Source organism: Alexandromys fortis, unplaced genomic scaffold (genome assembly GCF_014885135.2).
Source record: "Alexandromys fortis isolate MF-2015 unplaced genomic scaffold, M_Fortis_MF-2015_v1.1 scaffold_44, whole genome shotgun sequence".
Taxonomy (NCBI): domain Eukaryota; kingdom Metazoa; phylum Chordata; class Mammalia; order Rodentia; family Cricetidae; genus Alexandromys; species Alexandromys fortis.
Window position 1 is genome coordinate 1,077,448 of NW_026067921.1, and position 27,679 is coordinate 1,105,126.

Here is a 27,679-nt window from a genome sequence, read left to right on the forward strand (position 1 = left end):
CTCTCTCTCTCTCTCTCTCTCTCTCTCTCTCTCTCTCTCTCTCTCTCACACACACACACACACACACACACACACACACACACACACACGCACACACAATCTCAAAGTTTGTGTCATCAAAGACTGCATCCTGTTTGGGACTGAAAGAGTGTCTGTTCTTCTAGAGATCTTGAGTTTTTTTTTCCCATCATCCATATCAGGTATCTCATGATCTCCTGTAACTTCAACCCCAGGAGATCTGGCGCCCTCTCTGGCCTCTTCAGGCACTTGCATGTACATGTCTGTACCTACACTTAGATTAGACTCACACACATACAGTGAAAGACTGGGAGCCCCAGCCTCCTGAACACCCTCCTCCACTCTGTGAGTCCCTTGTTTATGATTTCTTGCCACAGACGTTGTTCCATTGCCTCTTTGGACCTTAGGCATTCTTCTGCTGGGTGAGAATAAATTCACCATGGAGGGGGAGCTCCCTTTGATGCTATATAACAGCTCAGAAAGTGCAGGATAGGTCACTCTAATTAAGATTAGGAAAAAGGTCATTTTTCTCGGTCCTTCAATGAAAAGCTGATAGCTACTTAGAGGAACTGAAAACCTAGTATCACCAGATAGGACTAGCTAGCACCTGTTGCTCTAGTGGGCCTCCTTGGCTTCTGAACTCATCTGCCTTATCTGTCAGCAGCCAGCGTGGCCTTGCCATGGGGTGCTGTGGTCCCTCACAACTCCTCCCTCTCCGCCCCAACATAGTCTATGTGTGCCAGCCTTTTCCAACAGATCGCCAGGTCCTCCTCACCTCTGTCTCCTCACATTCTGCCTTCATGAGCCCTTACTCTTAGCAAGTCTGTTCATCTCACTCTGTGTGGGGGTTTTGCTTTGCTGCTGTTTTAATATTGCTTGCCCTCTGTTGTGTTTGCTATTTGTTAGTCAACTGTTTGACATCTTCACTCACTCAAAAACTTTGAATTTGAGCACAAATCTCATGCCTGCTACGAGCCAGGCTGCAGAACTCAACAAAATGGTACTTGTAAGTCAGCAAAAGAACATAAATGAGCCCAGTCTTCCCAGATCGGGAGGAGGAGCCGATCAGAGTGGTACCCACATTCCTGCCCTCAAGGCCCAGGCAAGGAGAAGAATAAAGGGACTAGGAGGGGACCCCAGAGGAGATAATTCCTCTGAAGGTCTCATTGGCCTGCAAGGAGTGGTGTTGGGGGTGGTCCTCCAGAGCCTCTCCAACCTGAGCACCAGTTCTGCAGGCTCCTGAGAAGCAAGGACAAGTAAGGGGAGGTAGGTCCTTGTCAGTTTCTGTTGAGCTGTAAGGTTAACTGCAATAAGAGAGAAGGGTCTTCATCTGCCTTTGTTACTGGAAGAAGCTGAAGGGGACACGCGTACCTTTTTTACATTAAGCCCCTTTGAAGCAGAAGCAGGGGGTTTGCTGCAGTTCATTTATCTAGTTAAAGGGAGGGTCTGAAGCACAAATCTAATTAGTGTTATTAAATAGAAACCTGGAATCAGATATTAGGGAGTGAAAGCTGAAAGATCAGAGAAGCAGAGTAACCATCACTAGCTTTTTCCTCTGTGAAATCTCAGACCGAATGGGGGAGATCATATCTCCATGAATCCTCAGACTGAAGGACCCGAGATCCTGTTTCTGCCAGCCTTATATTCCTATCCTACCTCCCTAGTGCTGGGCTTAAAGGAGGCATGTCCCTCCCAAGTACTTGGGATCAAAGGCTTGAGATCCCAAGTGCAGGAATCAAAAGTGTGAGCCTCTACCTCATTGTCTGTTTCTCTTTTAGACTGGTTCAATCTTGTGCAGCCCAGAGTGGCCTTGAACTCCGATCTTTCTGCTTCCTCCTCCCAAGTGATTAGATTAAAGGTCTGTGTGCCACCACTGCCTGGCCTCTATGGTTAACTAGTGGCTAGCTCTGCTCTCTGATCTCCAGACTAACTTTGTCAGAATACAAACAAAATACCATACAAAAAGGGTCGTTATTAGGACTGTAATCTTGCTTGCACTCTTGGGTGTGGGTATGAAAGCTACCCTCAGCATAGCACTGGCCCCTGACTTTGCCAGGAGGGCCTTTTCCTGATCTTCCACATCCAGCAGCTTCTTGTTCCCAGCAAAAGCTAGAAAATAGTTCCCCCTATACACTGTTTGATCCCAGATCGGTCTCAGATAGAACATTCTAGTTTCTTGAGTGTTAGTCCCCCTGCTTCATGATCCTACTTGATCTATCCTTTTCACCTGAAAAGAAGCAGACCAGGCCTCCTGGAGGTGGCCCCGGGATTACAAAGCTCTTTGTTGACAAGTAAGGACATGTACTGAGGGGCTGTTTGGTGCCAGGGGAGTCCTTGAAGGAAACTTACACCCCAGAGGCGCACCCTTCCTTTACAGAGACCTCTAGTAACAGCTTTACTAGCCTTGCCCACTTGCTGAAGTAACCAGAGAGTGCTGTGTGACACAGAAGTGACAGTGGCTAGTTACAGAAGAGGAAGAGAGCCATGCAAAAGAGATGCTGGGATTGTAGGGGCCTGCACAGGTGCTGGTGACTGGGATTGCAGGGGCCCGCACAGGTGCTGGTGACTGGGACTAACTCAGTCGTCCTGGGGAAAGTGAGTGGCTGTTGTGCTGAGGCAGGAGCAGGATTCCCATCTAGTGTGCACTTGATCTCTGCTGTTTCTTTTTTCACATTTTGTTTTCAGATTTCCATCTAACGATCGAAATGATTGACAGGTGCTTTGAAAGAAGTCCCAGTTAGCCAGGCATGGTGGTATATGCTTTCTATCCAGAGGCAAGTGGATCTCTGTGAGTTTCAGGCTACCCAAGGCTACATAGCAAGACCTGTCTCAACCCTCCCCATCCCCACCCTGCAAAATATGGAAGAAAGAAGTCCTAGTTGCCTGGGAAACTTTTCTTGTGTAGAAGGGCTTATTCCTTAGTAAAACAACGTGCAAAATTTTAGTGTCCTTGACACCATTGTTGCATATAGGACCGAGAATGCGCAGCTGCCGAAGAGAATGAAATGAACTGCCTGTGTCACTGGAAGCTTCTTTTTAGTGGCCTCCCATTTATGACAGGAGGATGTGCTGTCAGAGGTCTGGTGAGTTTTGTAACCGACTGTCTCCGGTGCAGGGGAACCTGAGTCATGGTGGTCTGCTTCCTACTTAGTGGTTGACAGTTAGGGTTCTGCAAGACTCGGAGTGAATACTTGAGGCTTGCATGTTGATACAGCATCTGCCTTGCTGGGCAACTCTCCATCGCCATGCAAAGCTGCCAGAGGCCATCTGTAGGGTGAGCTTGAACGTAGTGGAGCGCAGGTGGTAAGCGTGTCCCTGGAGAGTGCTTCTCTTCTGTTGGCCTTCTGACTTCTTGTGCCGTATGACCTATTTATTGAGTGTGGGTTGTAGTTGATGGAATCCAGAGTTTTAGAATTTGCAGAGCACAGGTCAGTCCCCAGACACTCTTGGTCTGCAGTTTCATAGAGTCCTGTTCAGTTTTCAGAAGGTGAACTTACGTCTTTTAATGATTGTATGTTATTCAAACACCACTGAACTGCCTGCCACTCTCCTGGAAAGCAAGCACAAGATTGATGTAGAAAATCCTGGCTGATGACCAAACATCGTGTTACTCTGTGTGTCACAACTGTCCCCAGCACTGGGCACCTGCTGTAGAGCAGTCTCTGCCTTGTTACTCCCATGATCCTTTAGACAGGCACGTGGTGCACACCGAGCTGCCCACCTGTCTTCAGCCTTGTGCTACGTTTGGAGCAGAGCTGAACTATGTGCATGATCAGCCTGAGCAACATTTTATTCTACGTGGCCACACTCTGTTCCGTCCAGATGTTCTTTCTCAGAGAAGAAGGAGAATTAGGTTAGTTAGGATGGGCTAACAGCCTTCAGAAGATCCTGGGGCCAGGGTCATTTCTTTTGCTGTAGAGTGACTTACTCTCCCCTGCCCACCACCTGTGCTACGTGTGACTTTCCATTGTTTCTATACCCAGGAATGGACTGAGCCATCAGTTTCTCACTGAGAGTTCGGGTTGGTATTATGACAAGCTAGCAGCGGAGACGAACAGAGGAGATCTTCTCTCTCTGTCCTGCAGTCCATTATGGATGAATAGGTGTGCAATATTGATTCTTAGTTACGTCTCTTAGTGCACACCTTTAGTCCCAGCACTCTGGAGGCAGAGGCAGGTAGGTCTATGAATTTGAGATCAACCTGGTTTACATAGCAAGTTCCAGGACAGCCAGGTCTGTTATACACAGAAACCCTGTCTCAAAAAGCAAAACAATCATTAAAATAGTGGGTTTCCTTATAGCATTCTCTTTACACTTATACTTTGTTCTGTTTGTTCTGGTTCATCTCCCAGTTCTTAGTTTTCATCTCCAAAGGTCAGTGCTGTAGCTCTTAGGAAGAAAGTTGCTTACCTATCATTTTTCGAATGGAAAGAATGTCTTACCAAGAGAATGCTTGTGCGTGGCTGTGAGCTATGCAGGATGTTCAACACGAGCTCCTCCCCAAAGCCCTCTAGCTCTAGAAACAACAGCCCTGGTGGGCAGTGCCTCACAGGTGAGGAAATGGTGTTGTCTTGTACTAGGAACCATTGAATACACTGTCACCATCTCTCTTTGCCCTGTCACTCACAAGCCATTCCAGTTCAGTGCTCCTCTGTTTGACAGGAGATTGTCCCCAGCACCTGCTGTCCCAGATTTAACTGAATGGACTATTTGCCCAGAGGTGCCCTCATAGCCGAAGGGACTTAGGCTCTAGCCCCACCTCCCGTCGCTGTGCTGCTGTCTGATCTGGCTGCCCTTGGGTGTGGTCTCTTTTCGTTCCCACCCCTTGGCAGCGTTTGTGCGAGATCTGTGCACACACACCGTGGCTCACTTGGGAGGTCTCCTTATTGCTGAGCTAACACCATATTTCTGCTCCCTTTCCTTTCAGATGCCAGTATGGACAGAATAGCTTATGATGCTGACCCCCAACCATCACTTCCGAGACATTGAGCGGAAACCAGAATACCTCCAGCCAGAGAAGTGCGCCCCACCTCCCTTCCCTGGTCCTGCGGGAACCATGTGGTTTATCCGTGATGGCTGTGGCATCGCCTGCGCCATTGTTACCTGGTTCCTGGTCCTCTATGCGGAGTTTGTAGTCCTCTTTGTCATGCTGATTCCATCCAGAGACTATGCGTACAGCATCATCAACGGAATTGTGTTCAACCTGCTGGCCTTCTTGGCCCTGGCCTCACACTGCCGGGCCATGCTGACGGACCCCGTGAGTATGTCTGGGCTTGTTTTGACCAGCCTACATTCTGTCCCTCTGGCCCTGGCATGGCCATAACCCTCAAACTCCTGTGGATCTTGGGAATGTGAAAGAAGGACAGCCGGGCCTGGGTGGAAAAGTGAGCTACCTCTTGTTAGAGTTTTTGGGACTCTGACCTGGGAAGGAGGGCAAGACCTGTATTAAAGCGTATAGGGTAAGTTCAATGGCACTGTCTGCATACTGCTGTATGTATTTGTTGAGCCTGCTGTGTCAGGGGTCCAGCTAAACCCAGCCTCTGTTTGGGAAATGCATTCAGATAACCGTAAAGACTGGCCAGATGGTCAGAGCAGAAAGCAGTCCAGGGGAAGAGAAGACAGAGAGAAAATGGAAGTGGGTCGACTTGATTGACAGCCAGTTTCAGGGTCTGCATGCATTTAGCCTTTACTTAGCTTACACAAGATTACTCTTTTTCTAGGTTGGGTAGGGTGACACACACCTTTAGTCTCTGGGAGGCAGAAGCAGGTAGACGCCTGTGAGTTCAAGGCCAGCCAGGGCTACATAATGAGACACCTTGTAGTCAGGGACAAGAAAGGTTCCTCTTTTCATGGAAAACTGGCCGGGCCTGTTTGGCATGACGGTAGACACCTTTGAGTATTGTGGGTACAACTTGTTCCATTTAGTGACTTAGATAAATATATCAGGTGAGGCAGAGGCCCCTGAATGTTTTCATACCCCGATATCAAGCCCTCCTGTTCTCATTATGTCGTATGGGAAACAACCATACAGGTAACTTGGTAAATCCCTCCTGTGTGTTAACCTTGCTATGTGGGTGGTAGTCATTACATTGGGAAAGAAAAACTTCTGTTAGTAGTCACACACAGTTTCTGTGAGCCCCAGAAAAGCAAAGCACAGACCATAGGGCTGAGCCAGTCCCCTTCTTGAAAGTAATTGTTAATCCCTCCCAAGGAAAGGCAGTTTCCTGGCTCAGTTACCTGTGTGGCTGCTCCAGAGGGAACGGAGCCTGAGGACTGGTGCAGATGTTACAGGACAGAGCAACATCAGCATCTGAGGAGCTGAAGTGCTTAGGTTCTTAAATGCCACAAACACAAAGGTATAAAAAAGTTTAAAAGAACTAAGGATTTGTTCAGAAGTTTGTGTGATGCCCTGTATTGGAGACAGTGAAAGAAATTACGTCTTCTGCTCAGCTCACAGTCCAGTACCAGCTCTCCCATCAAGATGCCTCTGTTGAGAAGACAAGTGAAGGCAGCCCTGGCAGAGGAAATGTAGCTTGCTGTGGACAAGCAGGGAAGGGTATCTATCGGTCAATAAGGTTGGTGGTGAGAGGCGGAGAATAGAGTCAGGAGCCTCCTGTTCAGAAAAACAGGCAGTGGCTCCTCGGCATTTGGTTGTTGGGATGGGAAAACCACACAGAATATGGATTTACCTTTGGTGTCTGTGGTTATGAAAGAAGAAACAGGACAGTAAAGAGTCTAAAGCCCCAAGAAGTTATTTTTTTGAGACAGAGCCTCATTATGTAGCTCTAGAACTCATTGTGTAGACCAGGTTGGTCTCAAACTCACAGAGATCCATCTGCCTCTGCCTCCCGAGTGCTGAGATTGAAGGTGTGGCCACTGGGTCTGGCTGTAGGAATTTTTAACTCTGGAGTGACAAGGCCAGAGTCACTGGACAAGAACGGCTGTAGCAATGATGGGCAGGGCCCTGCTGGGCACTGCTGGGCAGATGAACAGTCGTGTGGACTGGGTGCCAACCCTGCAGAAGATTCCTCCATGAGCAGCAGGTACAGCTGAGAACAAGACAAACAGAGCCCCTGCCTTCTGGAACCTCGTCTTTCAGTGAGGACAGAAGGACAGCAGCAGGAGGTGTGGTGGGCTTTAGGGGCACCCATTAGGCCGGGGTGGCCCAAGAAGGCCTCTCCGTGGTGCTGCCACTGGAATGGCTGAAGCTGCAGGCAGAAGAGAAGAGGGGTACCTAGGTCTGAGCTTGGAGTGAGACTACAGCATGGTGAACAGGGAGAGTAAAACGGTCCACAGAGGCAGGATCATGCCGGACCTTGTAGTTCTCAGAACCTTGGTGAGATAGGTGTGATAGCAGTGTGATTGTGGGTGAGGTTCAGGTAGGAGCCGCAGAAGAATAAGACGGGGGCATTGACAGTGGTTTAGGCAAGACACGGCGCTAGCTCGGATCATGATAGAAGCAGAAAAGCTATTGGATTTACAGTTTATTTGAGTCACTGATTGATTCTGAAGTCTGGCTACACAGTAAGAACTCCTTAGAGAGTTTTTAAAGTACTGGTGCCTGCCTCCTGCCCTACGGGGTTCTGCTTTAATCAGGTTAGGGGCAGAGCTCTAGGTATTGACACACTTGAAAATGCCCCTGCTCCCCATGAATTACCAGGGCTGAGAGAAGCTAACAAATGGAGATGGGCCACAAAGAAAACCTTCAGCCTAGGAAGGAACAACTGTGGATGCTAGTGGCACTTGTTGCTTGAGGAAGACTAGTGAGGAACAGAGGCCATTCCAAAGCTTCTTTGTGGCAAAACTACCATGTATTAGGTACAAGCAGAGATGTTAGGTGAGCCAGGAAGGCTCGGAGGGTAGAAGATGGACTCGCTGTTGTCGAGAAGGCGTAGAGGGCCGAGGAGCTGGATGTCACCAGGAACCTCCTGCTCTCACAAACCTATGCTTTCCTCCTTCCTGCATGGACGCCTCTCCAGGGGCCTCCTCAGGCAGCCCTGCAGCAGAATTTTTCCTGATTTTTACCTTGCTTTGTGGCTCAGCTTCCAATTCTAAGTGGCAGCCTTAGGTTTCTTTCCTGTTGCTGTGATCAAATGCCCTGACAAAAGCAATTTGGGGAAGAATTTATTGTAGCTCGAAGTTCAGGTTACGCTCATGGTAGCAGGAAAGTCAATGCAGGGGACTCTTGAAGCGTCCATCCGCAGTCAGAAGCAGAGGGCAATAAATGAATGCGTGTATGCTGTGCTGAGCTCACTTTCTCCACTCTGTACAGTTCAAGACCCAAACCCAGGGAACAATGTTGTCTGCTTTGGACGAGGTCTTTCCCTGTCAATTAATGCAACCAAAAGTTATCCCCTCCCCCAGACATGTTAAAAGGCCAATCAATTGAGACTCTCTTTCAGGTGATTCTAGACTGGCATTTGAAATTGCCCATCACAGTAGGCAAGAGCCACAGTCCTGAGCCCCAATCACCCCCCCATGGATGTAAATGGAGAATCTGTCCTGTAACTGCCATGCGTGAGACAAACGTTTCAAAGCATGTGTTTTGTACAAGCCCCGTTGCAGGATCCTCATGCCTCTGCCTGAAGCACATGAGACTTAATGAAAACTTGTGTGTAACGGTGAGGTGGAGCTGTAGAAATGGGGCCTGGAGGGTACCAGCTGGGCACCCTGGCTCCTAGGAGCGTCGTCTGGAGTCAAAACTCGGGTCAAACGCAGATCAACTGGGGGCTTCTTGTTAATCAGCAAATGGAGTTCTGGGGAGTTTTCCTAATGGGGGGGATGATGATTTATATCTCAGGAATGCATATTATCTATAATTTGGGGGGAACAGCCTATATCCTGCCCTTTTTTTTTTTTTTGGTTTTTTGAGACAGGGTTTCTCTGTAGCTTTGGTGCCCATCCCAGAACTAGCTCTTGTAGACCAGGCTGGCCTCGAACTCCCAGAGATCCGCCTGTCTCTGCCTCCCGAGTGCTGGGATTAAAGGCGTGCGCCACCGCCGCCCAGCTATTTGCTGTGTACGTCATTTAGGTTAGCACTGAGAGGGTGGGGAGAAAGGGGGAGAGAAGAGGAGACAGGAGAAAAAAATGTCATGGTCTCCCACTAGATAATACTGCACCCTTCTGACTTGGACCTTTTCACTCCAAATGTAACAGGAGAGCAGTTCAGCCATGGTGCTCTGTGGACCGTTCATCAGTTAGTTGACTCTGGCACAGCAGTAGTTGAGTCCACACAGCCAGCGAAGAGAGAAACTGCTTCTAAGTGTGTGAGAAGCAGAAATGGGGAAGAGAGAGAAAGGACACTAGACCAAGAGGCACAAGGACTGGAAGTGCGCGGTGAGAGCAGGCCGTGCTGGTGGTTGGTCTCGCAGTGGGCTGTTAGTCATTGCCCGCTCTGAGGTTGTAATGTCCTGGAAATCCACATGAGCTCACCTGAGTTATCCCCCCAGCTCCAGAGTGTGTCGCTGGTGTAGATGGACTAAAGCTGACAGAGTTCACACATCGGTTCTCTCTCCTGTGGAGTAAGGGCCGTTAGGGTTGGAAAGGCCAAGTGGGAGCCATTGGAGTCACCTCTAACAGAGAAAATAGTGAACCAAAACCAGTATTACATCTCTGGAGGAACTGCAGAAATTAGCACCACCATCAAGGACATGAGAGATACAGGAGTGGTGGTTCTCACCGCCTTGTCCTTTAGTGCTCCTATTGTGTTTTTTTTTTGTTTGTTTTGTTTTTTGTTTTTTTTTGGTAGCGATCCACAGTCCTTTATATGTGCCAGAAACCAGAGATGAATCCAGCAGCCAAGGGGCTAGCACATGCCCCTATGTCTGCATATATAGTACATAAGACCAAGACCAAAGTGGCTAGTATCCCAAAGCCATTGGCTGAAGAAGTTCACACAACACCTCCCCCTTTTGTCTACAGAAGAGAGTTCCAATATGAAACTATATACAATAATAACAAATATCAAATATAAAAATTAGAATTACAACCAACATGAATGACATCAAGAAAGAAACATATGCTAATTTTAATAGTTATTCTATTCTAAGAAGTATAAGTCATATTAGAAATGGCTTGGCTAAGTCATGAGAGAAAATTAACTATGAGTATCTAGTGTTTTTTTTTTAATGTATTTATTTATTTATTTATTAAAGGTTTCTGTCTCTTCCCCGTCACCGCCTCCCATATCCCTCCCCCTCCCCCAATCAACTCCCCATCTCTCATCAGCCTGAAGAGCAGACTGGGTTCCCTGCCCTGTGGGAAATCCAAGGACCTCCCACCTCCTTCCAGGTCTAGTAAGGTAAGCATCCAAACAGCCTAGGCTCCCACAAAGCCAATATGTGCAGTAGGATCAAAAACCCAGTGCCATTGTTCTTGACTTCTCAGCAGTCCTCATTGTCCGCTATGTTCAGCGAATCTGGTTTTATCCCATNCCCTCCCCCAATCAACTCCCCCTCTCTCCTCGGCCTGAAGAGCAGACCAGGTTCCCTGCCCTGTGGGAAGTTCAAGGACCTCCCACCTCCTTCCAGGTCTAGTAAGGAGAACATCCAAACAGCCTAGGCTCCCACAAAGCCAGTATGTGCAGTAGGATCGAAACCCATTGCCATTGTTCTTGACTTCTCAGCAGTCCTCATTGTCCACTATGTTCAGTGAGTCCAGTTTTATCCCGTGTTTTTTCAGACCCAGGCCAAGCTGGCCTTGGTGAGTTCCCGAAAGAACATCCCCATTGTCTCAGTGTGTGGGTGTACCCCTCGTGGTCCTGAGTTCCTTGCTCATGCTCTCTCTCCTTCTGTTCCTGATTTGGACCTTGGAGTTGTAGTTCAGTGCTCCAATTTGGGACTCTGTCTCTGTCTCCTTTCATCACCTGATGAAGGTTAATATTCAGGAGGATGACTATATGTTTGTCTTTGGGTTCTCCTTCTTATTTAGCTTCTCTAGGATCACGAATTATAGGCTCAATGTACTGTATTTATGGCTAGAAACCAAACTTTTTGGGTCTGGCTTACCTCAAGGTAGTGCTCCTATTGGGCCTGTGCAGCCAGTAACACGTGTGTGTGTGTGTGTGTGTGTGTGTGTGTGTGTGTGTGTGTGTTATGCAACTTTGATCTAGCCATGCCTTCTCAGTACCTGTCTATAAGAACTGCTTTGGAATTGTTGGCGGCACATATGAACATCAAAGGATAGGAAATAAATCCAGCCAAAATTCAAGGGCCTTCTACATCGGTGAAATTCCTAGTAAACCGGTGGTGCAAGCATGTAGAGATATTCCTTCTAGGGTAAAGGGTAATTTACTGCACCTGGCTTCTACCACCAGGAAGCAAGTGTGACACTCAGCATGCCTACTTGATTCTGGAGACAGCACATTCCCCTGTTGGTGTGGTACTAGAGCCCGTATACTAAGTGACTCGGAAAGTTGCTAACTTTCCAAAGTAGGAAAAAGCTACTGTGCTGTGCCTCGTGTGCCGTATAATCCAGCAGGGCCTATGGTAACTGAAGTGGCAGCGGCAGCGATGTTTTGTTGGAGCCTTTGGCAGACCTCTGTATGTGAACCATAGGAGAGACCTCTGGGATTTGGAGCAAGGCTCTGCCATCATCTGCAGACAATTCTCCTTTTGAGAGATGGCTCTTGGCCTGTTTTTGAACCTTAGTGGAAACTGAATGTTGACAATGGGTGTGGTAGTTTGAGAGGCACTATTAGGAGGTGTGACTTTGTTGGAGTAGGCATGTATGGTCTTGTTGGAAGAAGTCTGTCACTTTGAGGCAGGCTTTGAGATCTCATATATGCTCAAGGTACCACCCCATGTTTTAGACCATTTTCTGTTACCTGCAAGATGTAGAACTCTTGGCTACTTCTCCAGGGCCACATCTGCCTGTATGCCTCCATGTCCCACCATGATGATAATGGACTGAACCTCTGAACTGTAAGTGAGCCACCCTAATTAAATGTGTTCCTTCATAAGAGTTGCTGTGGTTATGGTGTCTCCACAGCAATAGAAGCCCTAAGTCTGTCATGCAACCTGAGCTGCCTATGGTGAGCCGGGTGTTCTCTGGCGCACCAAGTCATGAAGTTGTACTGCACAGCCGCACTCCGTTATCAGATGGATTGGCATATGTGTGATCAGGCCCAAGCAGGTCCTGGAGCACAAGCAAGTTGCCTGTATGCCTATGGTTTCTAGAGGAGGCGCCCTTGGAGACAGCCTGGACTTGGGAACCCCTCCTATCTTAGAGTCCATCCTTCCTGCCCATCACCTTGCTTTCCCCACCACTTCCTTTCCACTTACATTCTGGTTCTGCATTTTGGGACAGTGTCTTTCCCAGAAGTCACTGAACACTGAGGCGCAGTCCCCACCCAGGAAGTTCAGTGCCCCACATTGCACAGTTGCCACAGTTGCGTGACTCCTTCCCCAGGCCCAGCCCCTTGTTAGCCCCCTTGAAGGCACAGAGATCCATCCACTTGTGCTGCTGCTGCTGCTCTTTCTCCTCCTCCTCTTCAAATTCAATCTCTTGTTGACAGTTTCTTATCTCCACTGCTTTCTTTCTGTGTGCCCTCATCTAGACATTGAGTCTAGCCTTCTTGTTTTACCCTTCCTATGCATGTACTGTTAACAGTCTTTGGCAGTAGAGTGTGATAGATAGCATCAAAGCAATAAGGAAAAGAACACTTTTCCAGGTCTCTTAGTAGAACTACCTGAAAACTATGTTTGTGTCTTGACTGTTGCCTGGGCCTGAATCTGCAGTCTGCTGCCCCTGAACCACACTGTTTTAGGAGATGTCTGACTCTGATTCACTCACTTGTGTTACAAAATGAGGGAGCACACAGTCTCTTCTCACAGATTTATTGTCAGAATTAACTGGCAAAATGCTTTCAGTCACAAAGCATTTGGAACTGTGCCTGAACTGTATAAGCCTCAATAAATGTCTGTTGTATCATTATTATCTGGCTTGGGTATGTTGAATGCAGGCCTGATGCCAGGCTCTGAGCAATTTGCTAGGTTGGAAGACATTGTCTCTGTCCTCTTGGGAATTCACAGTCATGCTGGAGAGTCAGTGTGTAATCTCATGGTGTGTGTCCTGCTGTGGGCGATGCCGTACTTTCAGGCCGTCAGGAAGACGTCAGGGAGCTCCAGTGGCTTTGAAATGGTTACAGAGGACTTCAAATACTGGCTGCCAAGCTTCCTAGAGGGCTTCAGGTGGTGCCCACATGTCGTGGGGGCAGAGGAGAAGCCTGAGGTGTATGCAGTGCCCTTGCAGGCCCAGGCATAAACAGGGCAGCACAGTCAGGAGGGGCCCAGCACAAGAGTGGGGCCAAGGCTAGGTGTGGCCTGTGTTCCCAGGCCAGGAGTTCAGACTCTGATCCATGGTCACCAGGGAGCTATTGGAGGCGTTATGCCCGGAGTCATGTGGCCATTTACAATGTAGAATGTTTGTCCTGGAAATAATCAGAGGCAGTAAGGGCTAAGAAAGCCTGTGACGGTGATATGGAGGGGATCATGGGATTGAGGGCAGTTTTAGGGTTCAGATTTAGATGGAAATAATGCAACAGAGGGGAGGCAGGGTGAGAACACCGGAAGGTGGCCACTAGGTTTCTAGCCTCGATAACGTGGCATCAAGGATACCACTGAACAAGAGGGTAAAGTGCTACGTGTGCCCAGGCCAGGAAACCTCCAGCAGCTTCTCTATGCTTCCTATGGGCTGAGTCGGCCATGTTTTATCTGACTTTGTGATGAGGCTGGTGCATATTTTGCAACTGTGGCTTTCAGCGTTTACAGCTTACTGTGTACCAAGAGAAAAGACTCTTAGTATATGCTTCACAGTGTAGGTAATACTTCTCTTGGGTGACCAAGTGAGGTTTTCCCTTTTCTTATCTATATGTCCTTTTTTAAAAACCATAAACAAGTATTTATCTCTTTGGAAAAGAGAGGAAAACTCAGTGTATTTGGATAGGCAGGCTGCAGGAATCTACAAGCTTCAGGACATTCCCATGAGATGGATAAAGATAAGGGAGGGTGAGTGTCTCAGACACCGAGTTCCCACCCATGCCCTGCACTAACAGGGACTACACTCAACAACAACAACAACCACAAAAACTCTTCTCCGTGAGGGAGTAACAGTTTCCAGTTCTGAGACTGAAGCCAACAAGTGTGGAATAGCCAATTCTGGGGTGACAGGGGTGGGGAGGGGTCCTCACCAGGGGCCAGCAGCTGGTCCTTGGTTGGGACTGGCTCAGGTGGCTGGAGAGCTGGGGTCTTGCCCTGATGGGAACAAGTCTTCTGGGATGTTTGTGCAATTGGAAGCATACCAGAGAGGCACACTTTCAGGAAGGCTCTAATTACCAGCTGGCTAATAAACAATAATGAGAATAGTGCATAAGGCTCCCGTTACCCTTGCAAAGTGACTTCCTCTGGCAGCCCTGTGTGGGCTCTCTAGGGTTTATAGCAAATTCTAGGGGCTGGAACCTTCATTAGGTACTCCCCTGGGCTGCCTCATTGCCTGGTGGTGCCCTACAGCTCCCATCATAGCCTCTGTTCTCAGCACAGAACTATTGCTTACCCAGTGTCTGCAGTCCCTTTAGCCCGAGTCTGTCCCCTGTGAAATACCTTCTCTGCAAAAGCAAACGACAATTGCATGCATCTTGGCATTTAAGTGGTTATTCCCTTCCTGACGTTCTGTTCTCTCACAGGACAGATCCTGATAACCAGTTCTTGTGCCTTCTGCCCCACTGGCTAGTTGAAGTTTGTCAGCCGTGCGGGGCGGGGTGGGGGGGTGCTATGCGAAGCCCCCTCCTCCACCTTCTTGGACCCTGTGGGAGTTGTTGTGCAGCGCGGATGTCCAGGCTTTGCCCCTTGCTGTCTTTGCACAGCTTAGAGTCCGGGCGTACCGTAGAGCTCCACAGCTTTGGTGCGTAGCTTAGAGTATGGGCATACTGTAGAGTGCCACAGATTAGAGTCTGGGCACACTGTAGAGTGCCACCGCTTTGGTGCACAGCTTAGAGTCTGAGCACACTGTAGAGTGCCACCGCTTTGGTGCACAGCTTAGAGTCTGGGCACACTGTAGAGCTCCACCGCTTTGGTGCACAGCTTAGAGTGTAGGCGTACCGTAGAGCTCCACAGCTTTGGTGCAGTACTGGACTCTGAATGTGAGCACCCAGCTGTGGAAAGTGCACCCAAGGGCCTCCTGTAAGCTTCCTGTGTGCTGCAACCCTTATCATCATTCAGGCATTGGAAGTGGATCCTGGCTCCCTGTTAGGAAGCAAAGGCACAGCGGTGGAACTTCGGCCTAAAGCAGGCCTGGTAGCCTCTCTGGCTCCGCATGGTTCTCAAGTTTACCAGCAGCTGGGAGTTCGTTTATTTGTGTTTCTCTCCTCTCCTGTGCCTGCCCAACCACTGTTGCAGCTCGTTCTACTCTGTATGTATGCTTTGTCATGTCTGCTAGGAGTTTCCCGTATCTGTCTCACAGAACTCAGGGGCCTAAGCCTCTGCTTGTGGCCTGCATGGGCTCACAGTTCCCCTTTCCCGTGGCTCCACCTGGAGCATGCCCTTCCATTTCTAGCAGCCCTAGACATTAGCGTCTTAAACCGTCTGTCCTCTGGTCACGAGTTACTGGCTGCTGCTTCCTCTGATCTCCCTCTCTCTCTTTGGGTTTTTTGAGACAGGGTTTCTCTGGGTAGCCAAGGCTGTCCTGGAACTCACTCTGTAGACCAGGTTGGTCTTGAAGTCAAGAGATCCATCTCCCTCTGCTTCCCAAGTGCTGGGATCAAAGGTGTGTGCCACCACAGCCCAGCTTCCTCTGATCTCTTAACACAGTAACTTCCACAGCACACAAACCCTTGCACCTGTTGGGGAGGTAAGCAGGAGGGGGACACATGGGAGGAGTCCATAGTGATGAGTGTTGAGCCCAGGGCTTAGCTCCAGGTAGGTACTTGGTGATACTGGCTATTGAGATCCTGTTCAAGTTGGTATTCTGTCTGTCCTTCTGTCCAGATTGGTGCAGAGTCCAAACAGACTCTAGAACCAGAATACCAAGTATTTGTGTATTGCCAGCATGGAGTAACATGTCAGATACCCAGGGGCCATGGCTTCTATTACTGAATACAGAGTGCCCATCATTCAGAATAGTCACACAGGTAAAAATAAATAAATAAATGAATAGATAGATAAATTAATAAAATAAAGCAAAACAACCCAATGAATGTCAAGCAGCACATTTTGGCATGGGAGAGGTGAGCTGTGGGATGTGGCACTCACCAGTTGACCCTCCCAAGGTCAGAGCTCTTCCCAGAAATCAGAATCGTCAGTGAGCCGAGCTACTACCGTGATATTCCCAGGGGGGAAAGAACAGATCAATAAAAAACAGTGTTGGCTAATGAAAGTAAGAAATTAATCATGGGGTCAGTGTGACCTAGGTGTAGTTTCTTTGGAAAATTCTGTGTATTGAGGTGATTTGGACCACAGAGCCCATGTGTGCCTCCAGTAGAGTGACAGCTGACCCTGATGCCTTCCGTCTTCTCTTAGGGGGCAGTGCCCAAAGGAAATGCCACTAAAGAGTTCATCGAGAGCCTCCAGCTGAAGCCTGGGCAGGTGGTGTACAAGTGCCCCAAGTGCTGCAGCATCAAGCCTGACCGGGCCCACCACTGCAGGTACCGTGGACCCTCCTCAGCTCCAGGCCAGCACCGGGACTGCTGAGTGTCCCAGCCAGTCAAGGAGTGACCGCTAGGGTGGAAAAGGCATTTGACAGCGAGGGACGCCTGGTATAGCCTCTGTTTTCGTGTCTGTAAGGCTGAGGGACTCCTGACTTCCTGGTAACCCCACAGCTCTGGCAGACCTGTGAGGTGCAGTGCTTGAGACAGACATCTCTCAGACTTTCCTTGAAGCAACACTTGTGGAGCTTGTGACAGGAGCAGCTCCTAAGCAGAAGTCTCTTTTCCCTCTGAGCTGTTACAGGCATCCCTTTGTATCATCAGGGTTCTTTGAGTCTTCTTGGTGAGAAAACATCTTGCTCACAATTGCGTTTTTCTCATTACACGGGATCTATAAGCGGCCAATTACAGAGACCGCCAATGTCATTTGGCCCCTTTACAACTTGCTGTATGTTTGGAGTGAGGAGGGCTTGGAGGATGAGCTTTGCTAGCTGAGATACTGGGAGAGAGATTGTACCTGAGCAACAGATTGTAGAGTGGTTTCCTGTGCTGCCCTACGAAACGATCTGTTTCTGTCACCCAGACCGGTCAGCTCCCCAGCCCTGCTGTGTTCCAGGAACCTCGGTCTCTATTACCTCTATTTCCGCCTTCATGGCCACCCCTGGAGATCCGGTATTGTTGCACAGGCGATGCCCCTGATGGGGACGCTAGCCTCGTGTCGGCTGACTGCTTTAAGGTCACAGAGCAAGCAGATACTTGAGACAGGTGTGGGTCCTGCCCGTCTGGTTCTGGGTCCTTGTGGGGTTCTAGCTTTACTTAGAACTCCAGTATGAAAGTGATTCACACAATGGCAGCTGTGTGAGTGTTTGACTGAGAAGCTTTGCTTTTCCAGAGGACTTTGTCTTGGATGGCCTCTGAGGTCTGTTGAGGTTTGCTTCTTGTACGTGAGATGGCCTTTATTACTCTTGGCTACCCTGGAGGCCTGACTCTGAAGCTGGAGAGGTTGTGTTTTAAGCCCGTGCCAAGTCTCTCTGGGGCACACTTTTCCCTCTCTAAACAGGGGTGACTGGTTCCTTCCTCATTTTAAGGATTTAATGTAAATAGCTATGGAGTGGCCAGCAGGAAGTGAAAGCTCCCCGTGAATGGAACCATGTGTGGGGTTAGAGATATGCACAGTTCCTGAAGACTTGGCCAGAAACCATAGGATTAACCTTGTTAGGAAACAGCTTTCCTGCCACACAGTGCTTCTTTTCTCTTTCCTCCCTATGGCCCAGCACCTGGTGTTCTTTTTCTTCACTGCAGCTACCACGCCTCTTCACCTCCTCCCCAAAGTGGGCACCCAAGTGCTGGCAAACAGCTGGAGCAAAGCAAGAGCTCCTGGTTTAGGGTAACCTGTGTCTGCCTCAGAAGATGTGCACTGCTCTTTCGTGATGGTGCGTGGAGGCCCAGGCTTTCCCAGAACCCCGGTTAGGGTAGGCAGGTCCTGAAACGTGAATAAATGGGGGTTTTTGATGGTCTGTTAGCCAGAGGCTGCTGCCTGGTCACGGTTAGAGAGAGCTGTGTTTGTCTTGTCCTTGGGAAGAGGGCCACACATACACCTGTTTCTGCATTCTGCTCCTGGTGGAGTCTATAGAGGTTGATAATATAGTCTCTATTCCCAGAGCTCTGGTGGGGTTATAGCTACACACAAACCTTCCGCCTGGAGTGATGGTTCTCATCCTTCCAGATTACAGCCCTTTAATACAGTTAGTTCCTCATGTTGTGGTGACACCCAACCATAAAATTATTTTCATTGCTATTTTATAACTGTTAGTTTTGCTCGTAATGAATCTTAACATAAGTATCTGGTGTGCAGCCCCTGTGAAAGGGTCCTTTGACACCCCTCCAAGAGATGAAAACCACTGCTCTAGAGTCTGCCTCCTAGCCCTGCTTCTGTAGGTGGGCCTTTCCCTCCAGGAGCAGCCCTATAGCCCCAGGCGACTTTATTCTAAGGACTAGGGAAGCGGGTGAAAACCCTGTGTGGGTTAATGTAGAGCCAAGGCCTTGGGCTTATGTGATAGGTTCCCAGGGGAGGCCAAGCCTGGCCTTGGTTGGGCCACACACCCTGGGCTCCCTTTGATACACATACACTAAGGCTGAACCTTCATCAGCTTCCTGGACCCTGAATGGGCTCCTGCTGCTTATTGTCCAGTCCTTAGTCACCGAACATGTGACCTGGTGCTCACCTGAGGAGCAGGGTGATGATCGGATGTATTTGGACGGCCTGTCTTCACCCACACACAAAATGGAGATTGGTGTTTTGGTCTAGAGTGTAGGATGCTGTTTGTTTGCCTACAATTTTGTCAGTCAGTGAGGTGGGTAATGAAAACCTGTAAATGAAACCAGGACTCCCAAGGTCTCTCACCCTGCTCCACTGTGGTTTCGCCCATTTTCTAGGTCTGCTTATCTTGTCTGAGCTCTAAGCCTTCGTGCTCAGACCCAGCCAGGCTAAGCCTTGGGCTCAACCCTAGCTTGTGGTAGGCGAGAAGTAGCTCTAAGCCCATGCAGGGCAGGTGTCCCTATGACAGTGTGGTAAGGGGTGCTACAAGGAGAGGTAGTTCTGGGTGACATGGTTATGTCTAACTAATGTTGGTCAGCACCCAGGATAGATCGGAGAACTACACAGCAAAGATGGGTCCTTATGCCTCCCGGAGACGGAACACGACCCATGAGTAGACGTGTTAATGCATAGAAGCCAAAGAGCTTGTAAATGTCTCCTCAGAGTTGGGTGTTGAAAAGTGGCAAGGAAGTGGTAAAAAGAAGGGACGAGAACCATTGGTTTTTAAAGCAGTGGTGTAAAATATAGGAGTGAGGGAAATCTAGAGGCCACGGCACCGGGAAATACCTCCCTAGAGTGCATTTGATGTTTTCCGTGACTGTTGCTTCACCCTCAGCCTCCATAGCTTGGGCCCCAGAGCCCTGCCTTCCCCGTATGAAGCCTTCTAGCCCAAGAAGAGAAGTGCTGCCTTGGCACTTCATGCCCTTGAGAGCAGGAAACATTGGACCCGCCCGCTTATGCAACTCTCAAGTGCTGCAGTCACTTCCTGTCCCTCGAGCATGTGTTTGTCTGACCTGGTTGCCCAGGGCCCCTTAGCCCCTTGTGAAACCTAGCCTCCTGCTCGTCCACACCTGTTCTCTCTACAGTGGAGTCCTCACTGACTCGAGCATGTACTTGAAAACCTCCCTAGAAACAAGGAGGGTGGGAGACGACCTGTTCAGGAGCCTGGACAAGGAGAGATGCTCTCAGGAGTTCGTTTCCTAGGTGAAAAGAGCATTAAGGACCCTAGAGCTCTCTTTATTGGGAAGACATGCCTGTAAGATGAGAAGTAGGTTGTAGTGGGTGACTCCATCCATGGGGTCTACTTTAAAATGGAGTATGAGAAGGCCAGATATGGTGACACACAGCTTTAATCCCAGCACTCGAGAGGCAAAGGCATGTGGGTCACTGTGTTTGAGGCCAACCTGGTCTACGAGCAGGTTCCAGGAGTACACAGAAAACCTTGTTCTGTGGGGAGGAAGTGTTCACCAATGTATCATGTACATAATTCCCACGTGTAACAGAAGAGGCAGAGCAGACAGACCAGTGATACAGTTGCCTTCTGCATCCATGTAGGGCCTCCTTTTCCTCCCTTGCCTTCCTGCTCCCGGAGATCATGGAACCAGGCTAGCATTTCTGAATGTTGCCTGTGTCATGAGATCATGAGAGGCCCTTGGAGACGGAGAAGAGCAAGAGCAGTGTGAAGCCTCTCGTGTAAGGCAAACTGATAGGAACCCACTAGTGTGGCTGCCAAGTCTGCCAAGCTGCTACAGTTCCTACAGCCTGAAAAAGTGCATTCCATCTCTGCTAGTGCTTGGTAGAGCTTCTGGAACTCACCCCCTCCCCAATATCCTGTCCTACAGTAACATTATCCAAACTCATCGTACTTGGCCTCCTCCGTGAGGCTGCGAACAACCTCTTACCTGGGTCAGTTCTAGCCTGTTAATGTGTGCAGATGCCTTGGAGGAATGACTTGACCCTGGAGGTCCTCATATGCCTTCTAGACGTATTTCTCCTGGTGCCCAGAGGTGGGAGCTGGAGTCTGGTATTGCCCAGTGCCTGCTGGTTTGTCACTGTGCAGTGCTTGTTTCAGACCATGTATGGTGACAATTCCTGCTGAGAGTCTGAATATGGTCCTTTCAGTGTCTGTAAACGGTGCATTCGCAAGATGGACCACCACTGTCCTTGGGTCAACAACTGTGTCGGCGAGAACAACCAGAAGTACTTTGTCCTGTTTACAGTAAGTCGGCTTCTGAGTTCTGCCCTGCCTCCACGAGGCAATGGGACTCTTATTCTTTGGAAAATGTCAGCACTCTGTGCGGTCTTTGCTGCTGTTGAGAACACTGCCTACCCACGTGGCTGGATCTCCCTGGCTCCACAGTGCTCTTCGCTTGTGCCTGTAGAAAGCAAGTTTGGGCCGGGCAGTGGTGGCGCACGCCTTTAATCCCAGCACTCGGAAGGCAGAGGCAGGCGGATCTCTGTGAGTTCGAGACCAGCCTGGTCTACAAGAGCTAGTGCCAGGACAGGCTCCAAAGCCACAGAGAAACCCTGTCTCAAAAAACAAAACAAAACAAAAAAAAAGAAAGCAAGTTTGGTTTGCGTACCGGGGGCAAGCGTTCTGTTCTGGGTATCGCTCAGGCATTAGTCCCTAAAGAAGGCAGTGTTGCTGGTGACCTCGAGCTCGGAGCCCAGGTAGGTGCAGATGGTTGGCGCTCTGACCCTTTCAGTTAGAAGGAGCAGCAGGTTGTATGTGCCCCACACAGCCCAAGTCCTGTCTGTGTTTAGGCTGTACGTCTGTTCTGGTTCCACATATTCCTAACAAATGGCTGGTGCCTTCCCACTCCAAACAGGAAAGTAGGGGGTCTGTGGGCTGGAGGAATCACAGATACTCTTCCTTAGCCTAGCAAAATGTTCCCGTAGCACATGTTCAAGGAGACTGCACAGTTAGGCCGTTCTCCCAACAATGGCTCAGCCCTGCTTTCCTGTTTCAGATGTACATAGCTCTCATTTCCTTGCACGCCCTCATCATGGTGGGATTCCACTTCCTGCATTGCTTTGAAGAAGACTGGACAAGTAAGTATTGCTGGGGTTTTTCTTCCTGCTGTAGAGAAGGTGTAGAAACTGAGTGGCATGGGGCCTCCATCCCCTGTGCAGTACCAGGCCCAGCCTTTTTTTATTAGATCTTCCGAAAGCCTACAGACTGATCAGGTTGTAAGAGAGGCAGCAGACTGGGCGTGTCCCAGAGATGCTCACAGGCATAAGTGAGCAGAGGCCAGGCTCCTAAGGAGGCAGGAGAGAGACAGCTTTGAGTCTGGGTCTGCAGGGCACCAGTTTCACTCTTGTCACTGCTAGGGTTGAAACCCAGGGCCGCAGCAGGCAAGCACTCCCTCCTGGGTGACACCCCAGCTCTAAACAGGGCACTGTAACCAAGGACATTTTACCCCAGTCTCCCAGAGATCAGTTTTAACTTTTTGCCTAGGGCATAGAGGATTTGTGTTGGTTTTTCTTTGTGTGTGTGTTGTTGTTGTTATTTTCAGATTGCTTGTCTTGATACTTAGATTAAGATTGGAGACAGTGTCTCCCTGTTTCACACGTATCCCATCTAAATGTGCAGATGCTGAGGAAGGGAGCTTAGCCTGAGACTGCAGGAGAAATGGGGGTGGGAGAGCAGAAAGTAACAAACAGCTACATGCTGGGCTAGAGCTTTCACACTCAGAATCTGCAAGTCAGATGTCCCAAGCAGGAACTGTTCTCCAGTTCTGCCCTTGGTGAGTGCCCTCCTCTTTCCACGCCTCCACTCTTTGGCCCTCTCCGTGTCCACCACAGTTTTGAAAGGGGGGCAGGAACAGCAAGATACCATCTGCAGAACCAAGTGAACCCAACCCATTTCTGCTCACTCAGTGAGCATTCTGCAAGTGCTTGTATTCTGCCAGCTCTGGCAATCCAGGCCAATTCAGGTATGGCCTTGGCAACTTGATAGAGGGTAACCAGTGAGGTCATTTTATCATCACAAACCTCCTGCCTGTGTCAGGCTAATTGTGAACAATTATTGTATAACCCAGACTGTCACAGAGGCAACGACGTTGTAGTGGTGCTGACAGGACGGTTAGAGCCAACTAGGAGCCAGGCAACAAGCAGGGAGTATTTTGAGCATTGCTTTGTTTAGACCCTCTGAGCCCCAGGATAGGAGAGTGCTCCTCCTTTATATATGACAAAAGCTGGGGTCAGAGTATGATGTAGTCCTGAGACCTCTCACCTGAAAAGAGGGCCTACAGTTCAAACCTTGTCTGCTGCCTCCATTGCACAAGGTCCTCCCAGCCAGGTTCCTAACGGAGTGGACTCCAGACACCCATTCCCAGGGCAGTAAGACTGGGAAAATTGCCCATGGTTAATAGTTAAGTTCATCCTTGCTTGGCTCTGGTTAAGCTGTTGAGCCATAATAGATTTTGTATAAGAGGGCTCAGGGAACTGTGTCCTAGGATGGGTACTCTGAGTTGGGTATTCTACACTCCTGGGGCCTGGATCCTGCCATTCCAAATCCTAATTGGAATTTTCAGAGTCTGGGGCAAGAAGGGAAGGGAACGGTGGACCTCCCTGGCTTTGCCCCATAACAGTGCAGCTGAGAAGGGAGTGACCGCTGTTTTTTATGTGTGTGCACGCTGGCACACGCGCATGCACACACTCACACACACCCCACAGCTGAAGTAAGCTACACAGATGTTCTGTTTTCACTTCTTATCCATTTACCTGTACCAGGGGAACGTATATCTCAGGATGCCTGAGCTTCATGCTCAGATACCTGTGGTTGGGCAGCCTTCAAAACTGATTGTACGGCAGTGAGAGAACAGTTACTTGCTGCCTGGAGTCCGGCATAGGTGTAGTGGGAGAGGTAGATGTCAGGTAAGGAAGAAAGATGCAGTTCCATGTCCACATGGAAGAGGTAGGAAAGGCTGGCCAGTGCAGAGTGTTAGGGCCATCATGGAGCTCATGGTCAGATTTGTCCCCTACCCATGACTGTCAGACTTGAGAGCCCTCAAGCACTCTTCTTCCCAGAACCCCTCAGCACTCAGGGCCAGGCAGGTAGTAACCCATAGCCAGCTCCTCCATCTAGCGGGCTGCCAAGTCTCTTGAGGACTCCTTGAAGGAGTAAGAGGTCAAAAAGTAGGACCCGGAGGCAGGGTGGGAGCTTGGTGGGGTGGAGCAGGGAGCCAGGCAGCCATCCCTGTCCCCCCGCTTCCCTTGCAGAGTGCAGCTCCTTCTCGCCCCCCACCACGGTCATCCTGCTCATCCTGCTGTGCTTTGAGGCGCTGCTCTTCCTCATTTTCACTTCAGTGATGTTCGGGACCCAAGTGCACTCCATCTGCACAGATGAGACGGTAAGCAGGGGGCTTTGGGGACCTGGCCAGGTACCGGGCCTGAGGGCTCAGGGTGCAGGGTCACATGGGACTGGTCCTGTCTGTAGCCCTAGCCAGAAGGTTGCCTTCTTTACCACATATTGTGCCCCTTTGGGCATTCTGCCAGGGTCTGCACTTCCCAGCAGGGCTCTAGGTATGAGCTTCTAGAGCTGGTGTCATGATTGGATCCAGGGGACAGATCTGCCCACCTGCTTCATGTCCTGCAGTCAGCTCCTGGCCTTGCAGAGACGTACAGGAGCTCTGAAGTAGCTGTGAGGTAGCGTTTCTTGACTTTTGTGCTTTGGGTTCTGGAGGGTGAGGTGGGCAGCACCTTAGTTGAATATGCAGAAGAATCGTGGGGACTTGCATTCAGTCTCCTGCTTGCTCCTGGCTTCATGAGCGCTGCCCCCCCCCCCCGTCTCCCCAGATAGAAACCTTGAGCTTGGTCTAGGGGCCCCGTACTAGATGAAGAGCAGCTTCTTCACGGCCTCAGGTGCCCAGAGCATGTTGTGGGAGCAGAGGCCCACTGACAGCCTGGTCCTAGCTGTTGTTCATCAAGACTGTCCCCAAAGAGAATATGTTGAAAAGAAACAAAAGGCCTGCAGCTCGCGGGGAGAGCATCGACCTCTTCAACTGGTGTCTTCCCAGGTCCCTAGGCTGTGAGCACATGGGCTACCCCATCCCCTCTTGACAGACAGCAGACAGACAACAGCCCTTGCTCTCTGCCGTTCAGGCATCTCAACAGCTGTTTGAAGGAGGGAAAGAAAACTCTCTTCCCCTTCCCTGGTTTTTGTTTTATCTTGTATTTTTTCCCTGAGACTTGGCAGGGAAAGTGGCACAGGCTGTGAGAACTGCCTTGGCCTCCCCGCTCCTCACTGAGGGAGCGAGCGCTGGAAAGACTTCCTTCCTCCCCACTGTGACCCCTTTCCCTCTAACCTGCGCTAATTCCTCCTTCCTCTTGGGGTGATTGTTTTCCTCACTACCTGCCTCTCACTGTCTCTCCCCTCTCCCCAGACTGCCCAGTGGCCGCTTCCTGGACCTCTGGGCTGGTGAGGCTGCACCAGAGCGGTCCCGTTAGCTGCTGCTCGTCTTTCTTTTCTTCTTCTTCTTCTCCTTTTTTTTTCTGCAAAGTGGCCATTGTAGCTTCAGCTCTCCTGTTCATCTTTCCCGCACCAACAGCCACCGTTGGTTGTCAGAATTTCGGGCTCCTGCACCAAAGCCTTTGTATACACAGGTGCCTCGGAGCCCTTCCTGATGCAGCAAGTCAGGTCTGGCATGTAAACCCTTTGACTAGCCGGTGTCAGTCTTGTTGGCGGCAGTGGCCCGGGTGCCTGCTGAGAGCTCATTGCCCCCTCCTTGGGAACTTGTAAGTGTGTGATGCTTCTTACGAGAGACAGAAGAAAGCTGCGTTATGTAGGTAGCTTCACGGCTTTGACAAAGAAGTGTTTACTCTGGTCATCAGAGGCATGTGGACGTCTCCCCTGAAGCCACAGCCCTGGGGCGCCTGACTGAAAGTGTGATTGTTCTTGTTTTCAGGGAATAGAACAATTGAAAAAGGAAGAGAGAAGATGGGCTAAAAAAACAAAGTGGATGAACATGAAAGCTGTTTTTGGCCACCCTTTCTCTCTAGGCTGGGCCAGCCCCTTTGCCACACCAGACCAAGGGAAGGCAGACCCGTACCAGTACGTGGTCTGAAGGACCCTGACCGGCATTGCCACTCAGGCCACGTCATGGCACCATCCCATCCGCTCTCGTGAATGTTTAGGCCAAAAGCAAAACAAAGTGACTACTCTTAAAACTTTTTTATGTCTCCAGAAAAATGGCTGAGCATTGCAGAGAAAAAAAAGTCCCCATGTTTTATTTTTTTTAAAAAAAAAAATCATCTTTTCAATTTTTTGACGAATGAAGCTGCTCTTTTCCTTTTGAAATCACTTCTCTGGCCTCTGTCTCCTCTCTGCTGTCTGTCAGCACGACTAACGTCGAGGGTGCTGCCCAGGCCCCGCCCCTTCTACTAATTGACCCCCTGCTGGCTGTGTGTGGATGAACTGGTCCAGTAGGGAAGCCAAGAGGGCCCTGACCGCCTCCTGCCCACCGGGCAGCACTGGCACCCGCGGGACTCAGAACCTCACTGAAGATGATGCTAGCCCCTAGAGGCCTAAGAATGGCAAGATTGGGGCTGGAGCCTTCAGAAGGGCCTTTCTGAAGCGGCTTCCTGCGCCCAAGTGAACACAGTTCGCCTCAGTTTCAAAAGTAGTTGCCAGCCTTGTACTTGATGGGCACAGATGTGCAGAATGATCGGATGAGGTGGGAGAGGTAAGGGGGTCTCTGTATTCTGAATTAGCAGTTGTGTCCCTCTGGCTTTTTGGAAGACTATGAAGGAGAGCTGTTTTCCAGTTCAAAAATGCCTTATACAGTCACAAGAGGAAAAACAGTTTCAGGCAAGCTACACTTGTCTGTGTTACAACTACTTCCTACCCCAGTTCCCGCCCTTTCCCAGCAAGTTGTCAATCCAGCTATGTTCATTCTGAGAGAAACAGACAGGCCAGCTATCAGGATCATCTCATTTTTAGTCTGCCATGAGCATATATTTTCTGGAGTTTGAAGCCCTCTAGATGTGCACAGACTGTATCTTACTTGTGTTTCTCCGGGAGATGGTTTGTAGATGTTAGGCAACGTTCTTAGAGTTGCCAGGTAGCCTCCCCCACACCTGCTCCTCTGCCCACCGCACAGACTAGCTTTCCCATCCGGAGGCAGTTCCCTGCGCAGTCTTACAGGACTGAGCTGGTCCTGAGCTGCGGAAGGACCGGGGGATGCAGGAGGTGCTGGGAGAAAACCCTTCTTGAACACTACATCCCACTTAGACCACGAGCACCGTGAAGTCCTCCACACTAGTGGTTTTAAAGCGCTCACCACAGAACTCCCTTTGTAGCTTTTGCTTGGGGTGGGGGTGGGATAAGGTTTTTCACTCTAGTCCTGGGTAGGAGGAAAGTCGACATAGCCCTGTGATTTTTTCAGAAGTCAGCGGGACATGCTGCCTCTTCCCAACTCTGCCAGTGCTTCCACATGGAAACAATGCAATAAACCTTTTCCAAACCTGTTTCTGCTCCACTGTCTCCCCAGGGTCTGTGCAGAAGGGTAGGTGGCGTCGGGCTGCAAGGTGAGGGAGTTCAGTTTGGTTTGTAAACGGTATGCTGACCTTTCTGAGGTCAGTGCTGTGTGTGTGTTGGGTGGGTGCTCTGTGACTCCAGGACGCCAAGCTCTCCAGAGTCTGGACCAGAGCCTGCCCAGCAGAGCGCAAAACTGAGCCAACCGAAAGTGCCTAGCGTCCCTGCCCACAGTTCTAGCGTGCTGCTGTGGGACTCTTGCTGATGGCCTCAAGTGTTGACAGATGATGAGACCACCCTGGGCGTTTAAGCGAGGGCTTGGCCACCTCCCTACCTCATTTGGCTTTGACTTGCACCTGCTGTGCTGCTTAGGTGGAGATCCTGGGGGTTGGGTGCGTGTGTGTGTGTGTGTGTGTGTGTTTAATTTTGCACATAATTGTATATATTTACA

General features: G+C 49.8%; 1 protein-coding gene across 3 annotated transcripts in view; it reads left to right on the top strand.

Moving 5' to 3' along the window:
• Positions 1-27,679, top strand: part of Zdhhc3 (zinc finger DHHC-type palmitoyltransferase 3) — a 44,786-nt gene that overhangs the window by 8,622 nt on the left and 8,485 nt on the right. The window contains exons 2-7 of one of the 3 annotated variants that reach the window (XM_050141682.1): positions 4,946-5,275; positions 16,530-16,654; positions 20,874-20,970; positions 21,722-21,803; positions 23,976-24,106; positions 25,661-27,221. In XM_050141682.1, the coding sequence (XP_049997639.1) occupies positions 4,970-5,275; positions 16,530-16,654; positions 20,874-20,970; positions 21,722-21,803; positions 23,976-24,106; positions 25,661-25,819 (900 nt within the window). In that variant the 5' untranslated portion in view covers positions 4,946-4,969 and the 3' untranslated portion in view covers positions 25,820-27,221. Of the gene's footprint in view, positions 1-4,945; positions 5,280-16,529; positions 16,655-20,873; positions 20,971-21,721; positions 21,804-23,975; positions 24,107-25,660; positions 27,222-27,679 lie in introns of those variants that run through there. The other 2 variants (XM_050141681.1, XM_050141683.1) reach the window with 2 other exon arrangements.